This window comes from Pongo pygmaeus, chromosome 1, assembly GCF_028885625.2.
Source record: "Pongo pygmaeus isolate AG05252 chromosome 1, NHGRI_mPonPyg2-v2.0_pri, whole genome shotgun sequence".
Lineage (NCBI taxonomy): Eukaryota > Metazoa > Chordata > Mammalia > Primates > Hominidae > Pongo > Pongo pygmaeus.
In genome coordinates, this window is record NC_072373.2 from 932,363 (window position 1) to 953,499 (window position 21,137).

Genomic DNA, 21,137 nt, shown 5'->3' on the forward strand with positions numbered 1-21,137 from the left:
TATATCTCCCAATGCTATCCCTCCCCCCCCCCACCCCACAACAGTCCCCGAAGTGTGATGTTCCCCTTCCTGTGTCCATGTGTTCTCATTGTTCAATTCCCACCGAGTGAGAATATGCGGTGTTTGGTTTTTTGTTCTTGCGATAGTTTACTGAGAATGATGATTTCCAATTTCATCCATGTCCCTACAAAGGACATGAACTCATCATTTTTTATGGCTGCATAGTATTCCATGGTGTATATGTGCCACATTTTCTTAATCCAGTCTATCATTGTTGGACATCTGGGTTGGTTCCAAGTCTTTGCTATTGTGAATAATGCCACAATAAACATACGTGTGCATGTGTCTTTATAGCAGCATGATTTATAGTCCTTTGGGTATATACCCAGTAATGCGATGGCTGGGTCAAATGGAATTTCTAGTTCTAGATCCCTGAGGAATCACCACACTGACTTCCACAAGGGTTGAACTAGTTTACAGTCCCACCAACAGTGTAAAAGTGTTCCTATTTCTCCACATCCTCTCCAGCACCTGTTGTTTCCTGACTTTTTAATGATTGCCATTCTAACTGGTGTGAGATGGTATCTCATTGTGGTTTTGATTTGCATTTCTCTGATGGCCAGTGATTGTGAGCATTTTTTCATGTGTTTTTTGGCTGCATAAATGTCTTCTTTTGAGAAGTGTCTGTTCATGTCCTTCGCTCACTTTTTGATGGGGTTGTTTATTTTTTTCTTGTAAATTTGTTGGAGTTCATTGTAGATTCTGGATACTAGCCCTTTGTCAGATGAGTAGGTTGCAAAAATTTTCTCCCATTTTGTAGGTTGCCTGTTCACTCTGATGGTAGTTTCTTTTGCTGTGCAGAAGCTCTTTAGTTTAATTAGATCCCATTTGTCAATTTTGGCTTTTGTTGCCATTGCTTTTGGTGTTTTAGACATGAAGTCCTTGCCCATGCCTATGTCCTGAATGGTAATGCCTAGGTTTTCTTCTAGGGTTTTTATGGTTTTAGGTCTAACATTTAAGTCTTTAATCCATCCTGAATTGATTTTTGTATAAGGTGTAAGGAAGGGATCCAGTTTCAGCTTTCTACATATGGCTAGCCAGTTTTCCCAGCACCATTTATTAAATAGGGAATCCTTTCCCCATTTCTTGTTTTTCTCAGGTTTGTCAAAGATCAGATAGTTGTAGATATGTGGCATTATTTCTGAGGGCTCTGCTCTGTTCCATTGATCTATATCTCTGTTTTGGTACCAGTACCATGCTGTTTTGGTTACTGTAGCCTTGTAGTATAGTTTGAAGTCAGGTACTGTGATGCCTCCAGCTTTGTTCTTTTGGCTTAGGATTGACTTGGTGATGCGGGCTCTTTTTTGGTTCCATATGAACTTTAAAGTAGTTTTTTCCAATTCTGTGAAGAAAGTCATTGGTAGCTTAATGGGGATGGCATTGAATCTGTAAATTACCTTGGGAAGGATGGCCATTTTCACGATATTGATTCTTCCTACCCATGAGCACGGAATGTTCTTCCATTTGTTTGTATCCTCTTTTATTTCCTTGAGCAGTGGTTTGCAGTTCTCCTTGAAGAGGTCCTTCATGTCCCTTGTAAGTTGGATTCCAAAGTATTTTATTCTCTTTGAAGCAATTGTGAATGGGAGTTCACTCATGATTTGGCTCTCTGTTTGTCTGTTATTGGTGTATAAGAATGCTTGTGATTTTTGTACATTGATTTTGTATGCTGAGACTTTGCTGAAGTTGCTTATCAGCTTAAGGAGATTTTGGACTGAGACAATGGTGTTTTCTAGATATACAATCATGTCATCTGCAAACAGGGACAATTTGACTTCCTCTTTTCCTCATTGAATACCCATTATTTCCTTCTCCTGCCTAATTGCCCTGGCCAGAACTTCCAACACTATGCTGAATAGGAGTGGTGAGAGAGGGCATCCCTGTCTTGTGCCAGTTTTCAAAGGGAATGCTTCCAGTTTTTGCCCATTCAGTATGATATTGGCTGTGGGTTTGTCATAGATAGCTCTTATTATTTTGAGATACATCCCATCAATACCTAATTGATTGAGAGTTTTTAGCATGAAGGGTTGTTGAATTTTGTCAAAGGCCTTTTCTGCATCTATTGAGATAATCATGTGGTTTTTGTCTTTGGTTCTGTTTATATGCTGGATTACATTTATTGATTTGCGTATATTGAACCAGCCTTGCATCCCAGGGATGAAGCCCACTTGATCATGGTGGATAAGCTTTTTGATGTGCTGCTGGATTCTGTTTGCCAGTATTTTATTGAGGATTTTTGCATCAATGTTCATCAAGGATATTGGTCTAAAATTCTCTTTTTTGGTTGTGTCTCTGCCAAGCTTTGGTATCAGGATGATGCTGGCCTCATAAAATGAGTTAGGGAGGATTCCTTCTTTTTCTGTTGATTGGAATAGTTTCAGAAGGAATGGTACCAGTTCCTCCTTATACCTCTGGTAGAATTCGGCTGTGAACCCATCTGGTCCTGGACTTTTTTTGGTTGGTAAGCTATTGATTATTGCCACAATTTCAGCTCCTGTTATTGGTCTATTCAGAGATTCAGCTTCTTCCTGGTTTAGTCTTGGGAGGGTGTATGTGTCGAGGAATTTATCCATTTCTTCTAGATTTTCTAGTTTATTTGTGTAGAGGTGTTTATAGTATTCTCTGATGGTAGTTTGTATTTCTGTGGGATCGGTGGTGATATCCCCTTTATCATTTTTTATTGCATCTATTTGATTCTTCTCTCTTTTTTTCTTTATTAGTCTTGCTAGCAGTCTATCAATTTTGTTGATCCTTTCAAAAAACCAGTTCCTGGATTCATTAATTTTTTGAAGGGCTTTTTGTGTCTCTATTTCCTTCAGTTCTGCTCTGATTTTAGTTATTTCTTGCCTTCTGCTAGCTTTTGAATGTGTTTGCTCTTGCTTTTCTAGTTCTTTTAAACGTGATGTTAGGGTGTCAATTTTGGATCTTTCCTGCTTTCTCTTGTGGGCATTTAGTGCTATAAATTTCCCTCTACACACTGCTTTGAATGCATCCCAGAGATTCTGGTATGTTGTGTCTTGGTTCTCGTTGGTTTCAAAGAACATCTTTATTTCTGCCTTCATTTGGTTATGTACCCAGTAGTCATTCAGGAGCAGGTTGTTCAGTTTCCATGTAGTTGAGCAGTTTGAGTGAGATTCTTAATCCTGAGTTCTAGCTTGATTGCACTGTGATCTGAGAGATAGTTTGTTATAATTTTTGTTCTTTTACATTTATTGAGGAGAGTTTTACTTCCAAGTATGTGGTCAATTTTGGAATCGGTGTGGTGTGGTGCTGAAAAAAATGTATATTCTGTTGATTTGGGGTGGAGAGTTCTGTAGATGTCTATTAGGTCCGCTTGGTGCAGAGCTGAGTTCAGTTCCTGGGTATCCTTGTTGACTTTCTGTCTCGTTGATCTGTGTAATGTTGACAGTCGGGTGTTAAAGTCTTCCATTATTAATGTGTGGGAGTCTAAGTCTCTTTGTAGGTCACTCAGGACTTGCTTTACGAATCTGGGTGCTCCTGTATTGGGTGCATATATATTTAGGATAGTTAGCTCTTCTTGTTGAATTAATCCCTTTACCATTATGTAATGGCCTTCTTTGTCTCTTTTGATCTTTGTTGGTTTAAAGTCTGTTTTATCAGAGACTAGGATTGCAACCCCTGCCTTTTTTTGTTTTCTATTTGCTTGGTAGATCTTCCTCCATCCTTTTATTTTGAGCCTGTGTGTGTCTCTGCACGTGAGATGCGTTTCCTGAATACAGCACACTGATGGGTCTTGAGTCTTTATCCAATTTGCCAGTCTGTGTCTTTTAATTGGAGCATTTAGTCCATTTACACTTAAAGTTAATATTGTTATGTGTGAATCTGATCCTGTCATTATGATGTTAGCTGGTTATTTTGCTCGTTAGTTGATGCAGTCTCTTCCTAGTCTCGATGGTCTTTACATTTTGGTATGATTTTGCAGTGGCTGGTACCAGTTGTGCCTTTCCATGTTTAGTGCTTCCTTCAGGAGCTCCTTTAGGGCAGGCCTGTTGGTGACAAAATCTCTCAGCATTTGCTTGTCTGTAAAGTATTTTATTTCTCCTTCACTTATGAAGATTAGTTTGGCTGGATATGAAATTCTGGGTTGAAAATTCTTTAAGAATGTTGAATATTGGCCCCCACTCTCTTCTGGCTTGTAGGGTTTCTGCCGAGAGATCCGCTGTTAGTCTGATGGGCTTCCCTTTGATGGTAACCTGACCTTTCTCTCTGGCTGCCCTTAACATTTTTTCCTTATTTCAACTTTGGTGAATCTGACAATTATGTGTCTTGGAGTTGCTCTTCTCGAGGAGTATCTTTGTGGCATTCTCTGTATTTCCTGAATCTGACGGTTGGCCTGCCTTGCGTTCTCCTGGATAATATCTTGCAGAGTGTTTTCCAACTTGGTTCCATTCTCCCTGTCACTTTCAGGTACACCAATCAGACGTAGATTTGGTCTTTTCACATAGTGCCATATTTCTTGGAGGCTTTGCTCGTTTCTTTTTATTCTTTTTTCTCTAAACTTCCCTTCTCGCTTCATTTCATTCATTTCATCTTCCAGGGCTGATACCCTTTCTTCCATTTGATCGCATCGGCTCCTGAGGCTTCTGCATTCTTTAAGTAGTTCTCGAGCCTTGGTTTTCAGCTCCATCAGCTCCTTTAAGCACTTCTCTGTATTGGTTATTCTAGTTATACATTCTTCTAAATTTTTTTCAAAGTTTTCAACTTCTTTGCCTTTGGTTTGAATATCCTCCCATAGCTCGGAGTAATTTGATCGTCTGAAGCCTTCTTCTCTCAGCTCATCAAAGTCATTCTCCGTCTAGCTTTGTTCCGTTGCTGGTGAGGAACTGTGTTCCTTTGGAGGAGGAGAGGTACTCTGCTTTTTAGAGTTTCCAGTTTTTCTGCTCTGTTTTTTCCCCATCTTTGTGGTTTTATCTACTTTGGTCTTTGATGATGGTGATGTACAGATGGGTTTTTGGTGTGGATGTCCTTTCTGTTAGTTTTCCTTCTAACAGACAGGACCCTCAGCTGCAGGTCTGTTGGAGTACCTAGCCGGCCGTGTGAGGTGTCAGTCTGCCCCTGCTTGGGGGTGCCTCCCAGTTAGGCTGCTCGGGGGTCAGGGGTCAGGGACCCACTTCAGGAGGCAGTCTGCCCGTTCTCAGATCTCCAGCTGCGTGCTGGGAGAACCACTGCTCTCCTCAAAGCTGTCAGACAGGGACATTTAAGTCTGCAGAGGTTACTGCTGTCTTTTTGTTTGTCTGTGCCCTGCCCCCAGAGGTGGAGCCTACAGAGGCAGGCAGGCCTCCTTGAGCTGTGGTGGCCACCCAGTTCAAGCTTCATGGCTTTGTTTACCTAAGGGAGCCTGGGCAATGGCGGGCGCCCCTCCCCCAGCCTCGCTGCCACCTTGCTGTTTGATCTCAGACTGCTGTGCTAGCAATCAGCAAGACTCCGTGGGCGTAGGACCCTCTGAGCCAGGTGTGGGCTATAATCTCCTGGGGCACCGTTTCCTAAGCCCATCGGAAAAGCACAGTATTCGGGTGGGAGTGGCCCGATTTTCCAGATGCCGTCTGTCACCCCTGGAAAGGGAACTCCCTGACCACTTGCACTTCCCAAGTGAGGCAATGCCTTGCCCCTGCTTTGGCTGGCGCATGGTGCACTCCCCCACTGACCTGTGCCCACTGTCTGGCACTCCCTAGTGAGATGAACACGGTACCTCATATGGAAATGCAGAAATCACCCATCTTCTGAGTCGCTCACGCTGGGAGCTGTAGACCGGAGCTGTTCCTATTCGGCCATCTTGGTTCCTCCCATTTGAAATTGTTAACACAATTTACATTTCAAACATTTCTATCATTTGTATTTTACATAGAGCTTTCTATGACAAACTGTCCAAGAGATAGTTTCCATTATCCTAATTTTAGAGAGGAAAAAGGAACATAAAACAGCATAATAAATGACACATCAGATCTGATATTTAATGCTATGTTTTAGGACTGCCAATGTATCATCTTTTTATTAGCCATGTTCCAGGGTTCTAATATTCTAATGTCCTATTATATAATATTATTTAAATAAAATTAGAGGCTTGTTCCTGACAGGAAAGCAGCCTCAGCCATGATGTTCCTGTTTCAGTAATGTGAACAGGATATATTTTTCTTATGTAAAAATAAATCCAAATGGATTCTTTCTGGCACTTTTATTTTTTTATTTACAGAAATAGCTATAAGGAAGGTATTTAAGCCAACTAAGAAACATCTTTACTTGCTTTTACTTTCCTTTCACTAAAAATTCAGTATACAGGTATCAGCATTAATGAAATAATACACAGGAGGAAAAAACAAGCAGAAAAAATTCTGGTCAAGATTTCAGAGTGAGTAGGACCCACAAACCTTAAACCTGAACTACGTCTCACATGAAAGGAAGGAAGGAGGCATGAATTTTCACAGACTGTCTCCACAAATTGGCACATGGAACGTCACAGGATTCGTTCTTGACTCTACTGGAGTTCATCAAAATAACTCTTCAGATTGGTATCGCCATTAATATTTTATAGATGATGAAACTGAGATTCAGAGATCTTCAGTAAACTTCTCTAGATCCACAAACACACATACATATATGCATATGTATATACACACACACAAACGTATGAGTAAATGTCACACCTACATAAACAAACATACATTAATATAAACCTTTTAAAAATATGTGGTGTAGTTCATCCTGCAAAAATTTTTGGCAGTAAATGTGAAATAAGGGTGGCTCACTTTTTAATCACCCAAAACAAAAGGAAAATAAAAAAATTAAATTTATTACATCAAAAACTATATATAAGTGGTAAATAATTGAGAAAGTATAAAAATTTAAAACAAGTAGGATTATTTTAATGATTAAACTTTACTCATTACAATTCTTCTTCTGTTTCCTCATATCACCTGTTTTTAATGTACTTTCACTTCACCTGGCAACAGTTACGTATCTTCAGAGAAAAACGGTTTCTCAGAAACTCTAAATGAAAGACATTTTCTATCTTGTTCCCAATGTAAAAGTTTCCCTATCAGAAGAATTCAGTTATAAAAAAACAGCTATACAATCTCCTGTGTAAATCAAGTTGAGGATGTACATATTCAGCATAATAATTACAATTCTACAAACGGTGCCCAAGTTTCAAATGAATTACCTATTACTAATTTTGAAGTCAAAAACATCATTGCATACAGATGGGATAGTGGAGAGGAAAGCAAATAGCCACATAATGATCATAGGCCATTGATGTCAGGAGCAGTGCTTTTGCAACTGCTAAAGTCAAGAAGAATAAACTCTGAATCCCACATCCAATGAAGGAGATAGACTTGTTTCCATACAGAAAATCATAAACCATCTTCAGAACAATGGTGGAGATGTAATTTAGGTCAATGAGGGAGAGCTGACTAAGTAGGAAATACATGGGTGTGTGGAGGTGGGTGTCCAAGAAGATGAGAAGAATCATGGATAGGTTTCCAATTAGAGCCATTAGGAAAATGAGAACAATGAGGATGAAGACGAAAAGACCAATTCTTCATTGTGGGAACAGCCCCAGTAAGATGAAATTAGTTGACATTTGATTGTAATTTTCCATGGGGCATTCCTACAATCCATCCTGAAGGGAGACAAAAGAGTAAGCTAAGTACAGTAATTTGCTTTTATCCACAGGGGCTGCATTCCAAGACTCCCAGTGGATGCCTGAAACTGGGGTTTATACTGAACCCTATATACACTATTTTTATATCTATAAATATATTATAAGCTTTAATTTATAAATTAGGCAAGGAAGAGATTAACAAAAATAGTTACAAATAAAATAGAACAATTATAACTATATACTGTAATAAAACTTATGTGAATGCAATCTATATTTTTCTTTCTTTGAAACCATCTTACTGAAAAGGTGCTCATTTTTCTTGTGATGACAAAATGCTTCATGGGAAGACAAAATGTCTACATGATGACATAAAGTGAGGGGAACAATGTAGGCACTGTGATGCAACATTGGGCTATGACTGAAAACCAAATGAAAATTTATGAAGTGTTCATTTGTGGACTTTTTCACGCCATACTTTCAGACCGCATTTGATCACAGCAGAAACCATGGAAAGCAAAACAGTGGATAATGGGGGACTACTTATAGAATAGTAAGCCAATTGTTTTCAAAAATCCTTAGTTTAGTTAGACTGTGAATTATTTATAGAACTTTACAGCTCTTAAGTGATGAACTAATTTATTCTGTTTAGAAAAAAATTTATTTTCTTACACAGAGATAAATATTTGATGAGATAAATATTTATAATCAAAATTTTTTCTAAGAAATATATACATTTATAGGAAAAATCATTTATCTTACAACTTCAAAAGGTTACAAATGTTTGATGCCCAACACAAACTCAGATGTCATCCATATAATACGTTATGCTTAAAATATATGCATGGAAAGGTAAGTTAAATGCATATGTTATGCATCCATATTATGAATAAATTAGCATTACTTTTTCTGGATGTTTTTTTCTAAATTTATTCCTTAAGACTTACTTCTAGAACTGCAGCAGCCTATGACTCATTTGGAGGAACTTATATTTCCTTCTTGAATTGTCTTTGCGTAATAATTCCAAGGCAAACTTTCTCTAAGTCAGACATCATTATTTGGTTCTTCTGTTTAAAAATGTAAAATGAATTGCTATTTTAGGTACCTTTTTCACGAAATGTAATTCATAGTTTTGATTTTGAATGTCCACCACCATCAAATGTCCATTGTCATTTGCCTCCTCATCCAATTTCTGAATGCTCAAGTTAACGCAGACCCTCCATCTCAATATCTATATGCCAAGTTCATTTTAGCTTCCATGTCTCTGCTCAAGCTCCCCCCAAATAGGAGGCATATTCTGTGTCCTTGCTTCCCTAATGCTTCGATTACATAGGCTTTGTGGATCTCCCATTCATATGAAGGGATCATAAGAATATTTACCAATTTTTTGTAAGGATCCATAAAGTATAATGTAATCTAAGCATTAGGGAAGCCAGGACAATAAATCACTTTATGGATCCTTGAAAAGACAAGATTCGGAGAAATGACCATTCACTAAAATGGAAAAAAGGAAGCAGCAACCTGACAGTTTTCTGGGCAGAGGTGGTTTGAGCATTCTGCTCCAGAGAGAAGACATCAATGGACAACTTTGCACAGGATACATAAAACTAATGAAGATTTTAGGTTGAAAATTATTTTAGAGCCAAAGGTCAGCTGACCTTTGAGGAAGTGTAACAATATGAAAGAGTAAGATCCACACAGTATGCAAACTCACATCTATACACACACACACAAAGATGCACACTCACTTAAGGATCAATACACATATATGTACACTGAGTTAAAACTATCACAAACCTGCAAAAAGAATGAGTTTTTAAAAATAAGAATTCCTATCTTCAGGAATGAAGATGCCTATGATATGTTATAAAATCCACAAAATAAATTTCATTAGCTATATAAGAGGATGTGACATGTAACAATAAATGACTCTTGGAAATTAAAAATATAACAATCAATACAATATTAAATGAAAGTTTCAAAATACAAAAGTGAAAAATCTATCAGAAGGAAAAAAACAACCTGAAAAGATTAGAAGAGACAAAAATATTAGAAAATTAATATAACAGGACCAACATAAACTTACAGGCATTCTCAGAAATGAACATAGCAAATAACAATAGACTCAATACCATAAAAACATTTCTCAGAACTGAAATATATTAGCAACCATACTCAAATGGCATGTTAAATCACAAAGTGAGAAATATTTTTAGTAAAATATTTCATGAAAATTCTGTCTCCTAGAAAACACATTCTAAAATTTTTAATTATCTAGAGATAAAACTCTAAGTTTTTGCAAGAAATAGTAGTAATCATAATCAGAAGAAATATATGTATATATGTATCACCATCAGGATTTACAAGAGTTTTTTTTTTGTATTTAATCAATAAATTCCATAAGACCAGATGATGCTGTCAACCCCTTGCTGCAGACATAAAGTGGAATGTAATTATGCTGACAGAATGGGAGAAGGGTAACGAGTGTTGGGGTAGTGATGTTGTGGGGAGGAGTTCACCCTGGACAGAGGCCTATGTCATGAGTCAAGGGCTGGTATTTGGGATATAGAAATCAAGAATTAGCAGATAAGCACATTGTTTGAAAATAAATGGACAAAAATAGGGAAAAATGGGTAAGAAAATTTGAAGTTCTTACCTTTGGGGTCAGGAAGGGTCTGTTATGAGTCCAATATTTTAGCCTGTGGACTGTTGACACCATGTCTATGCATTCCTTGAATAAAACATTAAAGCGACGTAAAAATTATGTCACAGTTAAGAATTTAACCCACAACTTCATCATAATAATGAGACTGATACTTTTTAGTCTAAGATTTGGAACAAGTCACAAATGTCAACTTTCACCTCATCTATTCAGCATATTGCTGGAAGTTCAGCCAAAGCAATTGAACAAAAACAATTTATCTTAATTCAAAAGAAAGAAGTAAAATATTTTTTGTTTATGACATAACTATATATGTAGAAAACCTTAGGATTCCACACAAAGAAAACTGTTATAAATAATTAACAAAATAAGCAAAATTACAGCATGCAACATCAATAGTTGAAAGCTTTTGCACTCCTATACACTGACAGTTTGCTGTGACTCATTGAATATGTCAGAAGTAAAATTGTGTCAGTTCTGAGCCTAGGTTTCAAGTGACTATACATTAACAATAAACAATCTGAAAATGAGATTGTGATTTTATTTACAATAGTATCAAAAAGAAATGAAACACTTAGGATTAAACCTAACCAAGGAAGTAAAGGGCTTATATATTGAAAAATGACAAAATGTTTATTAGAGCAATTAAAGAAGACAGAAATAAATGGAAATACATTTTATATTTATAGATTGGAAGGCTTAACACTGTTGGGATGTCAAGAATATCCAAAGTCACTTAAAGATTCAATGGAATCTCTATGAAAATTATAATAATAAATCTTTTTTTCAGAAATAGAAAAACCCATGCTAAAATTTTTATGAAATCTCAAGGGACCTTGAATAGTCAAAAAATCTGGAAGACATTTTTTTTTAAGGACAAAATTGAAAGAGTGATACTTTCTGATTTTAAAACTTACCAAATGCCTCCAGATTTGTTCTTTTTGCTGAGTCTTGCTTTGGCTATGCGGGCTCTTTTTGGTTCCATATGAATTTTAGAATTGTTTTTTCTACTTCTGTGAAGAATGATGGTAATATTTTGTTGGGAATTACATTGAAATTGTAGATTGTTTTTAGTAGTATGGTCATTTTCACAATATCGATTTCACCCATCCATGAGCATGGTATGTGTTTCCATTTATTTGTGTCATTTTCCTTATAGAGGTCTTTCACCCCTTGGTTACATATAATCCCAAGTGATTTATTTTTTTTTACAGCTGAATTGTGTACATTAATTTTGTAAACAGAAATTTTCCTGAATTCTTTTATCAGTTCTAGATGCTTTCTGGAGAAGGCTTTAAAGTTTTCTAGGTAAACAATCATATCAGCAAAAAGTGACAATTTGGCTTCTTCTTTACTGATTGGGATGCCCTTTATTTCTTTCCCTTTCTGACTGCTCTGGCTAGGACTTCCAATACTACGTTGAAGAGGTAAGAGTGGACATCCTTGAATTTCTCCAATTCCAAAAGCTACAGAAATCAAAACACTATGGCATTGGCATAAAGCCAGACATGTATACCAATAGAAGAAAATGGCATTCAGGTGTGGTGGCTCACACGTGAAATCCCAGCATTTTGGGAGGCCGAGGCTGGCAGATTCCTTGAGCTTAGTACTTCCAGACCAGCCAGGGAAACATGGTACAATACGATCTCTACAAAAAAAAAAAAAAGAAGAAGAAAGAAGAAGAAGAAGAAAGAAGAGGAGGGGGAGGAGGAAGAAGAAGAAGAAGAGGAAAGAAGAAGAAGAGGAGGAGAAGGAGAAGGAGAAGGGAGAAGAGAGAAGAGAGAAGAGTGAAGAAAACAGAGTCAATAAATAGGCTTTCATATACACAGCAATTTTTTTGGCAAGAGAACCAAGTTTACTCAATGTGGAAGGGACAGTCTTTTCAATAAACAGTGCTTGAAAAGTGGATAACTACATTCAAAATTTTGATATTGGATGGTTACTTTCTATCACATAGAAAAATCAAGTCAAAATAAATCAAAGACCTAAGTGTAAGAGATAAAACCATAAAAGTATAGTCAGAACCAAAATGAAGTTGTATAGCCTCTGTGGAAAATGATTGAGAAGCTTCTCAATTTATGATGGGGTTTCATCCTGAAAAACCATTATGAGTTGAAAATATTGTAAGTAAAATACACATTTACTATCGGGAAAAAGTCATCTCAATGTTAAAATATTTTAAGTCAAACCATTGTAATTTCAGATGCTCCTTGACTTACAGTAGGGTTTTATATTTTTATAAATGCATAGTAAAAACAAAAAATTGTCAAATTACTGTGTTTCTGGACCATCTGTATAGTAATTTCTTCAAAAATTAAGCAGAATTAGTATGTGCTCCAGCTATTTCACTTCTGAATGTGGACCCAAAGAAATAAGACACTCAAAAAGATACTTATATGCCCACGTTCACAGCAGTATTATCACAATACCCCAAAGGCAGAAACAACTTAAGTGCCCATCCACAGAGAAATCAATAAAAAATCTACTGAGTACATACAATGGAATATTATTCATTTAAATCATCAAATAAATTGTGACACATGCTACAACATAGATGAACTTTGATTATATTATGCAAAGTGAAATAAGCCACAAAGAGGCAAATATTTTATGAATTCACCTACATGAAGTACCCAGAGTAGTCAAATTCATGGAGACAGAAAGTGGAATGCTGGACCCCAGGGGAAGGGAAACAAGGAGAATAATTGTGTGGAGAACAAACTTTTAGTTGGAGACAATGAAACTGTTCTGGAGATGCATGGTGGGGATGTTTGCACAACAATATAAATGTACTTAATGACATAGAACTCTGCACCTAAAATAGTTACAGTGGTGCAGTTTATGTTTATTTAATAGGTAAGATAATACATATTATCTTAATGAATAAAAATAATGAAAACATTTAAATGTACTGAAATTATTCCATATTTGGATTTCCAAATACATTTTCAGAAAATTCCTGCAAGTTTCTGAGCCTCTACAGAGCAAGTTATTTTCAATTATTTTATGACCTCTGGTAATTTGTGAAGGACAATTTAGAAAAACAAATTATTTTTTAGATATGTCATTCAGAAACAATATGAGATCAGCATTAAGACTGATGCAATAGCATGTAATTTATATTAGTAGTTTAATTATTGGCAAGTAGAATATGTACTATTTGAAATTACTAACACAATTGATATTCCAAACATTTCTATCATTTGTATTTTATATAGGACAGTGATGATAAAGTTTCCATGAGATGATTATTATCCTAATTTTAAAAAGAGGAAAAGTAACATATGTCAGAATATTAAATGGCACATCAGATCTCATATTTAATGCCATGTTGTAACTGACAATCCTATTTTTAAAAAAGAAAAATAACACATTTATTTTTCCATTCTCCCCCCACCTCCTACTTAGCTGTTTAAAAATGCAAATCTATCCTTTACTCTCTCCACCGGACACATTCTACAAGGCAAGTTTATATGACTTTGTGTTTACCTAGAAGTTCTAGACACGGAACCTTGAAGCAAATCAGGTACCCCCAGAACTCCCTCCCACTAGGAGATTGCCTCAATTTACAACCCAGCTCTGCCTGCGATGGTGCCAGCCAGACCAGCGGGTAGAAAAGACATCAGAAGAAAATCACTGGACCCCCTATCTCCTCACCCCCTGCATGTCATTCATGCCAAGACCCCCTTAAAAGACCCTGCCTACTGCCCTGAAAGGGGAAGCACTGCCCATTAAGGCAGAAGCCTGTCCTGCTTCCTCTCAACCAAGCTTGGAACAAAAGGTCACTTTCTTTCTACCAGACCTTGCTCTTGTTAATAGGACTTTACAAGTGGTGAGTGGCAGGAGATGTGTTCTGTGATGTTACAATATCTCATGAACACCAATGTAGTGTCTCTTTGATTATTCATGTTCCAGGGTTCTAATTCTATCATATTACATTATTTAAATAAAATTAGAGCCCTGTCCCTAACAAGGAGGCAGTCTCAGCCATTATATATGTTTCAGTAATGTGAAGAGGATTTTTTTCTTATGTAAAAATAAATCCACATGGGTTACTTCTGTCTCTTAATTTTTTAATCCACCAGTATAGCTATAAATTTTAAGCCTATTGTAAAAAGTTCCACTCACTTTCATTTTTGTAACTCTCATAAAATGTATATATCTAGGCATCACCATTAATAATGTTACATACGAAGGAAAAAGCAAGCAGAAAAAAATCTGATGATAGTTTCATAGCAAGAAGGAAAACCAAACCTTCAACCCTGGTGACACCCTACATGAAAGAAAGGATCACATTTATTGACTATCTCCACACACTGGCACCTGCAATATGTCAGGATTTGTTCTGTGATTCCATTGGTTTTAATTCTAATAACAAGCTCTTCACGTGGACATCACCACAGACATTTTATAGACGACTAAATTGAGATTCAGAGGTTTTTAGTGAAATTCTGTATATCCCAAATCACACACACGCACACATATGCATATATATATACACACACACACACACACACATAAGTTTATATACACATATACATATCTATGCAAACATATAAATATATGTTACATATATAAATAAATATATGTTTGTATAAACTTTTAAAAAATATGTGGTCTATTTTATCCTTCAAATAGTTAAGGCAGTAAGTCTGAAATAAGACTGGTTCACTTTTTAATTACCCAAAAACAAATAAAAGACAGAAGTTATATTTATTAAAATAAACATCATTGTAGATGGTCAATAATTGAGAAATAAAAAAATTTAAATTACAAATAAGAATATTTCAATGATTAAAATTTAATCATTTCAACTTCTTCTGTTTCCTCATATCACCTGGTTTTACTGTACTTTCGCATGACCTGGCAACAATCATACATGTCTTCATAGGAAAATGGTTTTTCAGAAACTAAAAGAAATACAATTTCTATCTTTCCTACAATCATTATTGTGAATGTGGGTTCTTTAATTTCACTTGCACCCATAAAAGCATGTTTTAATATAATTTATCCCTATCTCTTCCATTGACCATCATTTCCCTTCCCGTCCAGAAACCACATTTATGAATTAGCTGCAGAACCACTTTTGGTTGTCCGCATTTCATACTCCAAGATTTCTGCTGAATGGTGTTACAGAAAGTAGTTACTAGTGCTCAAACTTCACCTCAGTTCTATTTCTGAAATAAAGTCCTCTTAAGCACTTGCCAGAGTCCCTTCTTCCCTGTGATCAATAAAAATTTTAAAATACAATTATAACTAGTACCTTTATTATTTCCTCATTTTCAAACACTCACTGCACTGGTTAGCTAACAGCAGTCCTACAGTCATCATAGGAACAAAGGAATTTTTATGAGTAAGCTTCAAGAATATTTTTAAAGAAATGTACATACTCATTTTTCTTCCCTACACATGAGATTCCAGAGATCTTCATGGGGATTCAGTGGTGACCATGATTCCACTCCTTCTTTACCTGGATAATGAGATTAACAGTTGTTTTGCTGGTATTCACTGTGGATTGTCCACTGAGACTTTGGACATTCTAGGCTGAGTCACTAATAACAGAGGATGGCCTTAGTCCAACGTTCAGAAACGAGTTCTGATCATGTATTTAGATGTTTCAAGGCATGTCAAGGGTAAACTCAATGGAGAAATTAACAAATATATTTATTCGCATTATGTCAATGTTAACGTGTTTCTAAACTTTATGACACTCTATAGCTTGAATGTTGTTATTCAGGCATCCAGAGTAACAACGTGTCTGCATACATTAATTTCTTTCTCAGTTTGATTTATATTGGCAGTAAGATTTAAACTACTAAAATAGAATGAGGTTAATTTAATAAAAACACATAAGTAGAAATTATTAAGATATCACATACATGGGAGTTATCTTCTAACATATTTTAGGTATTATACACATTCAAATTGTTTCTTTTAATTTGGAAATGCTCATTAAATTATAAAGTGATTTTCTCCTATTAAATCAGATGATAAAATGATGTTACTACTCTGTTTTATTAATATTTAGAAAATATTTAGTAATTGAATAAATTTTTATTCAGTAGAGTGCTTTAAATGTTCTCTAATTTCTTGTTTCTAGTAAATGAATAAATTATACCGCCTACATGGGAAAAGAGGTATTTGTTCATTTTAATTTTTTTTGAATGTTAGAAGTATTTGAATTTTTCCACATGTATTTAATAGATAAATTATTTGACACATTTTGATATGTATTTTTATTTATATTTATTTTGATATATATTTTGATATGCATAGGCTAGTCAGATGAAGCAGTGGGAGTGGAAAAGGAACCAAGAAATCTGTAACTGGTTGTGATCAATTGTAAACACCACTGCACTCAGAGCAGCCAATTTGATATACTAATGCATGTATATGCTGTAGAATGATCCAGTCAGGGTAGCTGGTGTACATTCTTGGAAATGACAATTTCCTGGAAGTCAAAATGTACAGATGTTTCAATATTCCTGCATTTGAAAAGCTGAAGAATTTTTCTGTCAAGTTTAAAACCTTGGCTGTTAACATAATAGTAGTTGCCATGTCTAGTGCAACCAGGGAACTGTTTTCACATCTTCAAAAGACAGAAGACAAAACCCATTTGTGCTGAAAGAGGAGGTAAGAATTATTTGATGTGGGAAGACAGACTTCAAGGGAATTTCTGTAAAAAAAAGAAAGACGTTTAGGTGTACCTCACAACTACCCACAAGGGTTATGTATGCAAATATGGGGGATATAAGTCAGCAGCTTACTCCTGAAATACCCAGTTCTCCCTGAGAGTTTTCTGGACATAGAAATGGACTATTTCACACTTCTACAGTACAAAGCACAAAACTAAGCATACAGTAGGCCACAACTTGGTTTATTCTGAAAGAAGAGTTTAGAAAAAGAATGTAAATAAAACTGAGCTCTTTATCTTACATTTTTAGATGTCTGTGTTCAGTGCATTTGAATTATTCATTAAATCACATGGATCTTTAAATGCATAATTATATTTACCAATTTGGAAAAGAAGTCCCATTCTATGTCCCAAAGATACAAGATTCAGGTGATAACCATTTATGTTAAATGTTTGTAAAAGAGCAGGGCGCAGTGGCACAGGCCTGTCATTCCACCTATGGGGAGACTGAGGCAGGAGGATTGTTTTAGGCCCACAGGGTTCAATTGCCCATGGAGTGGTAGCAGACCAAAACACCAAAACAGTGGAAGTTGAGAAGAGAAACAGTTTAACAATAGTAGGTCAGCTGAAGGAGGAAGAGGAAGGATGCCTCAAATCAGCCTTCTGGAGATGCTTGGGGATGGCATTTTTAAGGAGTCTGGATGCATGATGAGCTAACGTGTGGGGATTTCTGATTGGTGGAGAAGCGAGTGGTGAAGTCATGAGACAGGGAGATGAAGACTCTGCATCCTGCACAGAGTCAGTTTCTCAGACAAGCTCTGCAGACTCACTGCATCAGTGGACCCATTGTAATTCAGGATCTGGAAAACATTTTAAATAGAAAACTTGAGGTTTCCTAAAATTAAAGATGATATGTAAAGAAGCAATTAAGGGAAGTGAGGACCTGGTGACAAGGACCAGCCTGGGTAACAGAATGACATGATGTCTCAAAAAAATAAAAAAAAATAAATAAATTCTAGAGGAATTACAAAAAAAATCATTCCGATGAATATTGACTGAGATGTGGACAGGTTTCTGCTCTTCATAAATAGTCATATGTATAGTAAAATATGTCTCATTAATGAATCAAGAGATCTGATATAGAAAATATTTTGTTACTCCACTAATTATGCTCTAGATTGTATGAAATCACAATGAAACACAAAAATTTTTCCTGTAAACACTTTGCAGGCTGACTCTAATTATTATGTGAAAATGCAATGGGCTAAGAATAATTAAAAATGCTTTGAGCTATGAATAGGTTGAATGTAGAACTAGTACTCAAGTGCAACATCTGAGCATGTGAAGAGGAAAAGAGCAAGCCACGGAGGGTAACAGATAATAGTCTGTGGAGCCATAGAAAAAAGAGATTGTTACATCTTGATGACACATGTTATTATTAGAAATAGTGGGATCTATGAGAGTGGAATGGAAAGACAAAGTTTAACAAGTCCATTCAGCATGCTTCCTTGTGTAGATGATACCTGATGTTTACACTGAGAAAAGGGAGTGATGGGGATTCATGCAGTGAAAGAACTTTATGAGAATAGAGAACAATGCATTAAAGATAAAAGCTATTGGACCTAATGCCATGAGGACTGGCTTTTCAAAACTTGTTCAGAGAACTGCATTCAATTTAGCATGAAGAGAACATAAAATTCCAGGTAGAGTCAGATGTAGGAGGGTATGGAGAGAATCACATACCATACTAAGGAAAGTGAGATCATCAAAATATATTTTAATTAGATAATTCCAGGAACAATTCAAGCCAGTCTGATTGATTGTTGATTTTATTAAAGATGTACCAGACAATGTTTTATTTTATTAAAGATATACAACATGGTGTTTGACATCCATATACATATTGAAATGATTACCACACTCATTTATACAGCATGTTCCATAGTTATGATTTTTATACTAAGAACACTTAAAACCCACTGTCTTAGCAAAATTTCAATATATAATACAACAGTATTAACCACAGTCTTCATTAGCTATCTAGACTTACTCATCCTACATAACTTCAAGTTTGTACCATTTGACCTACACTCTTTCTCTCCCTCCCCACTGCTAGTAACCACCATTTTACTCTCTGTTTCTATCTATTCCACTTATTTTTAGACCCAAAATATAAGTAAGATCATGTAGTATTTCTGTGTGTGTGTCTGAAAGCCAGTCTGGATTGAAGGACAGAAAGAAGAGAAACCAAGACTTGTACTGGGAGGCTATAGTCATAGTAACATAATCATTCCCAGTTTTTCCCAGCTCCTGAGACCAAATGGGAATCAACTGTGGTTGGGATTCTCCCTAGGAAAGCTCCATGCCACAAAATCTGAAACATACAGGACCTTTAAGATGCCAAAGAGAATAAGAGACATTCCTGCATCCCTGCCACACATTGTGTTCATTAACGAAATGAAGAGACAGCCTTTCTACACAGGTCCGAGTCACACTCCATCACTAGGTTCTATAGGTACCAATGCATGTCCATTGGTTTTAAAAACTCTTTCATGACAAGGTCTCTCTCTCTCTCTCTCTCTTCCTCTCTCTGTCTCTTTCCATTCAGTGTCTGTCCAAATAGCACCACAGGAATTTGTTGGCTTAACTGAGGAATCAAGACTAAATCATATCTACTTTTTTTCACCTCCCATATCTGTTTCTCTAAGTATCATGCATACAACAAACATCTTACATATTCCATATCTCCCTTATAATGTTGATGTAAATAAATAAATGAGGGGCATGGTGCTCCTGGTTCAGCAGAAAATCTAGATTCCATTTACCATTCTTTATATATCTGAACTCTCTTTTGACACGCCTCAGAGAGCAAACATTTCAATATCCATGATAAAACCTACACACTTATCCCTCTACCTGAGCAGTAACAATAGCAACAAAACAAAATTGACAAGAGGCACCTAATTAAATGAAAGAGCTTCTGCACAGCAAAAAAAAAAAAAAAAAAAAACTATCAATGAGGAAACAACCAACCTACAGAATAGGAAATAATATTTGCACAGTATGCATCTGACAAAGATTAAATGTCCACAATCTGTAGGGAAGTTAAATAAATCAACAAGCAAAAAACTAACCCCATTAAAAATGCAGAAATTAGATGAACAATGAACAGACACATCTGTGAAGAAGACATACAAGTGGCCAAAAAACAAGAAAAAATACTCAGCATCATGAATCATCAGAGAAATGCAAATCAGAGCCACAATGACAGACCATTTTATACCAGTCACTATGGCTATAATTAAAAAATAAAAAAACACCAGATGCTGCTGAAGCTGCAGAGAAAAGGGAATTCTTATGCACTGTTGGTGGGAATGTAAATTAGCCAGCCACTATGGAAAGCAGTCTGGAGAGTTCTCAAAATACTTAAACAGAGATACCATTTGACCCAGAAATTCCAGTGCTCTGTATACACACACACACACACAAAATCATTCTACCAAAAAGACACATGCATTCCTATGCTCATTGCTGCACTATTCACAACAGCAAAGACCTACAATCAACCTAGGTGCCCATCAATAGTGAATTGGAATAAGAAAATATGCTACATATACACCATGAAACACTACATAGGTGTAAAAAACAATAAGAGCATACTGTTTGCAAGTGACATGGATGGAGCTGGGGGCCATAATCCTAAGCAAATTGACTGAGGAAGAGCAAACCAAATACAGAATGTTCTCACTTGTAAGTGGGAACTAAGCATTGGCCCACACATGGACATAAATATGGTGACAGTAGACACTGTGCACTGCTAGAGGCAGGGGGTGGGATTAAAAACTATTGATTGGGTACTATGTTCACTACCAGGTGACAGGATCCACACTCTAACTCTAAGCAACGTGCAATATTCCCATGTAAAAATATCCACATGTACTCTCATACCTAAAACAGAAGTTGAAATAAAACATATCTGCATATAACTTCAAACTCCCCCCATAACATAACTAATGATAGCCTACTGTTGACAGAAAGCCTTAAAAATAACATAAATAATTAATTAATTCACACTTTGTATCTTATATGTATTATATACTGTATTCTTACAGTAGAGTAAGCTAGAAAAAGAAAATCTTATGAAGAAAATCATCAGAAAGAGAAAA

At 36.0% G+C, this 21,137-nt stretch overlaps 2 protein-coding genes across 7 annotated transcripts in view; both read right to left on the bottom strand.

Annotated features, from left to right (window-relative positions):
* Positions 1 to 21,137, bottom strand: part of LOC129033190 (olfactory receptor 2L13) — a 161,339-nt gene that overhangs the window by 89,178 nt on the left and 51,024 nt on the right. For 2 of the 4 annotated variants that reach the window (XM_063670596.1, XM_063670594.1), the window contains exon 2: positions 10,332 to 10,406. The exons of 1 other annotated variant lie outside the window; for it this stretch is intronic. The gene's annotated coding sequence lies outside the window, so the exon portion shown is untranslated. Of the gene's footprint in view, positions 1 to 10,331; positions 10,407 to 15,727; positions 15,778 to 21,137 lie in introns of those variants that run through there. One more of the 4 variants, XM_063670595.1, reaches the window with a different exon arrangement.
* LOC129033202 (olfactory receptor 2L3-like) overlaps positions 1 to 21,137 on the bottom strand; it is a 76,330-nt gene that overhangs the window by 4,110 nt on the left and 51,083 nt on the right. The window contains exons 2-4 of one of the 3 annotated variants that reach the window (XM_063670588.1): positions 15,728 to 15,807; positions 11,891 to 11,985; positions 10,332 to 10,406 (exon numbers count right to left, since the gene is read on the bottom strand). In XM_063670588.1, the coding sequence (XP_063526658.1) occupies positions 10,332 to 10,406; positions 11,891 to 11,985; positions 15,728 to 15,731 (174 nt within the window). In that variant the 5' untranslated portion in view covers positions 15,732 to 15,807. Of the gene's footprint in view, positions 1 to 5,770; positions 5,956 to 10,331; positions 10,407 to 11,254; positions 11,276 to 11,890; positions 11,986 to 15,727; positions 15,808 to 21,137 lie in introns of those variants that run through there. The other 2 variants (XM_063670589.1, XM_063670590.1) reach the window with 2 other exon arrangements.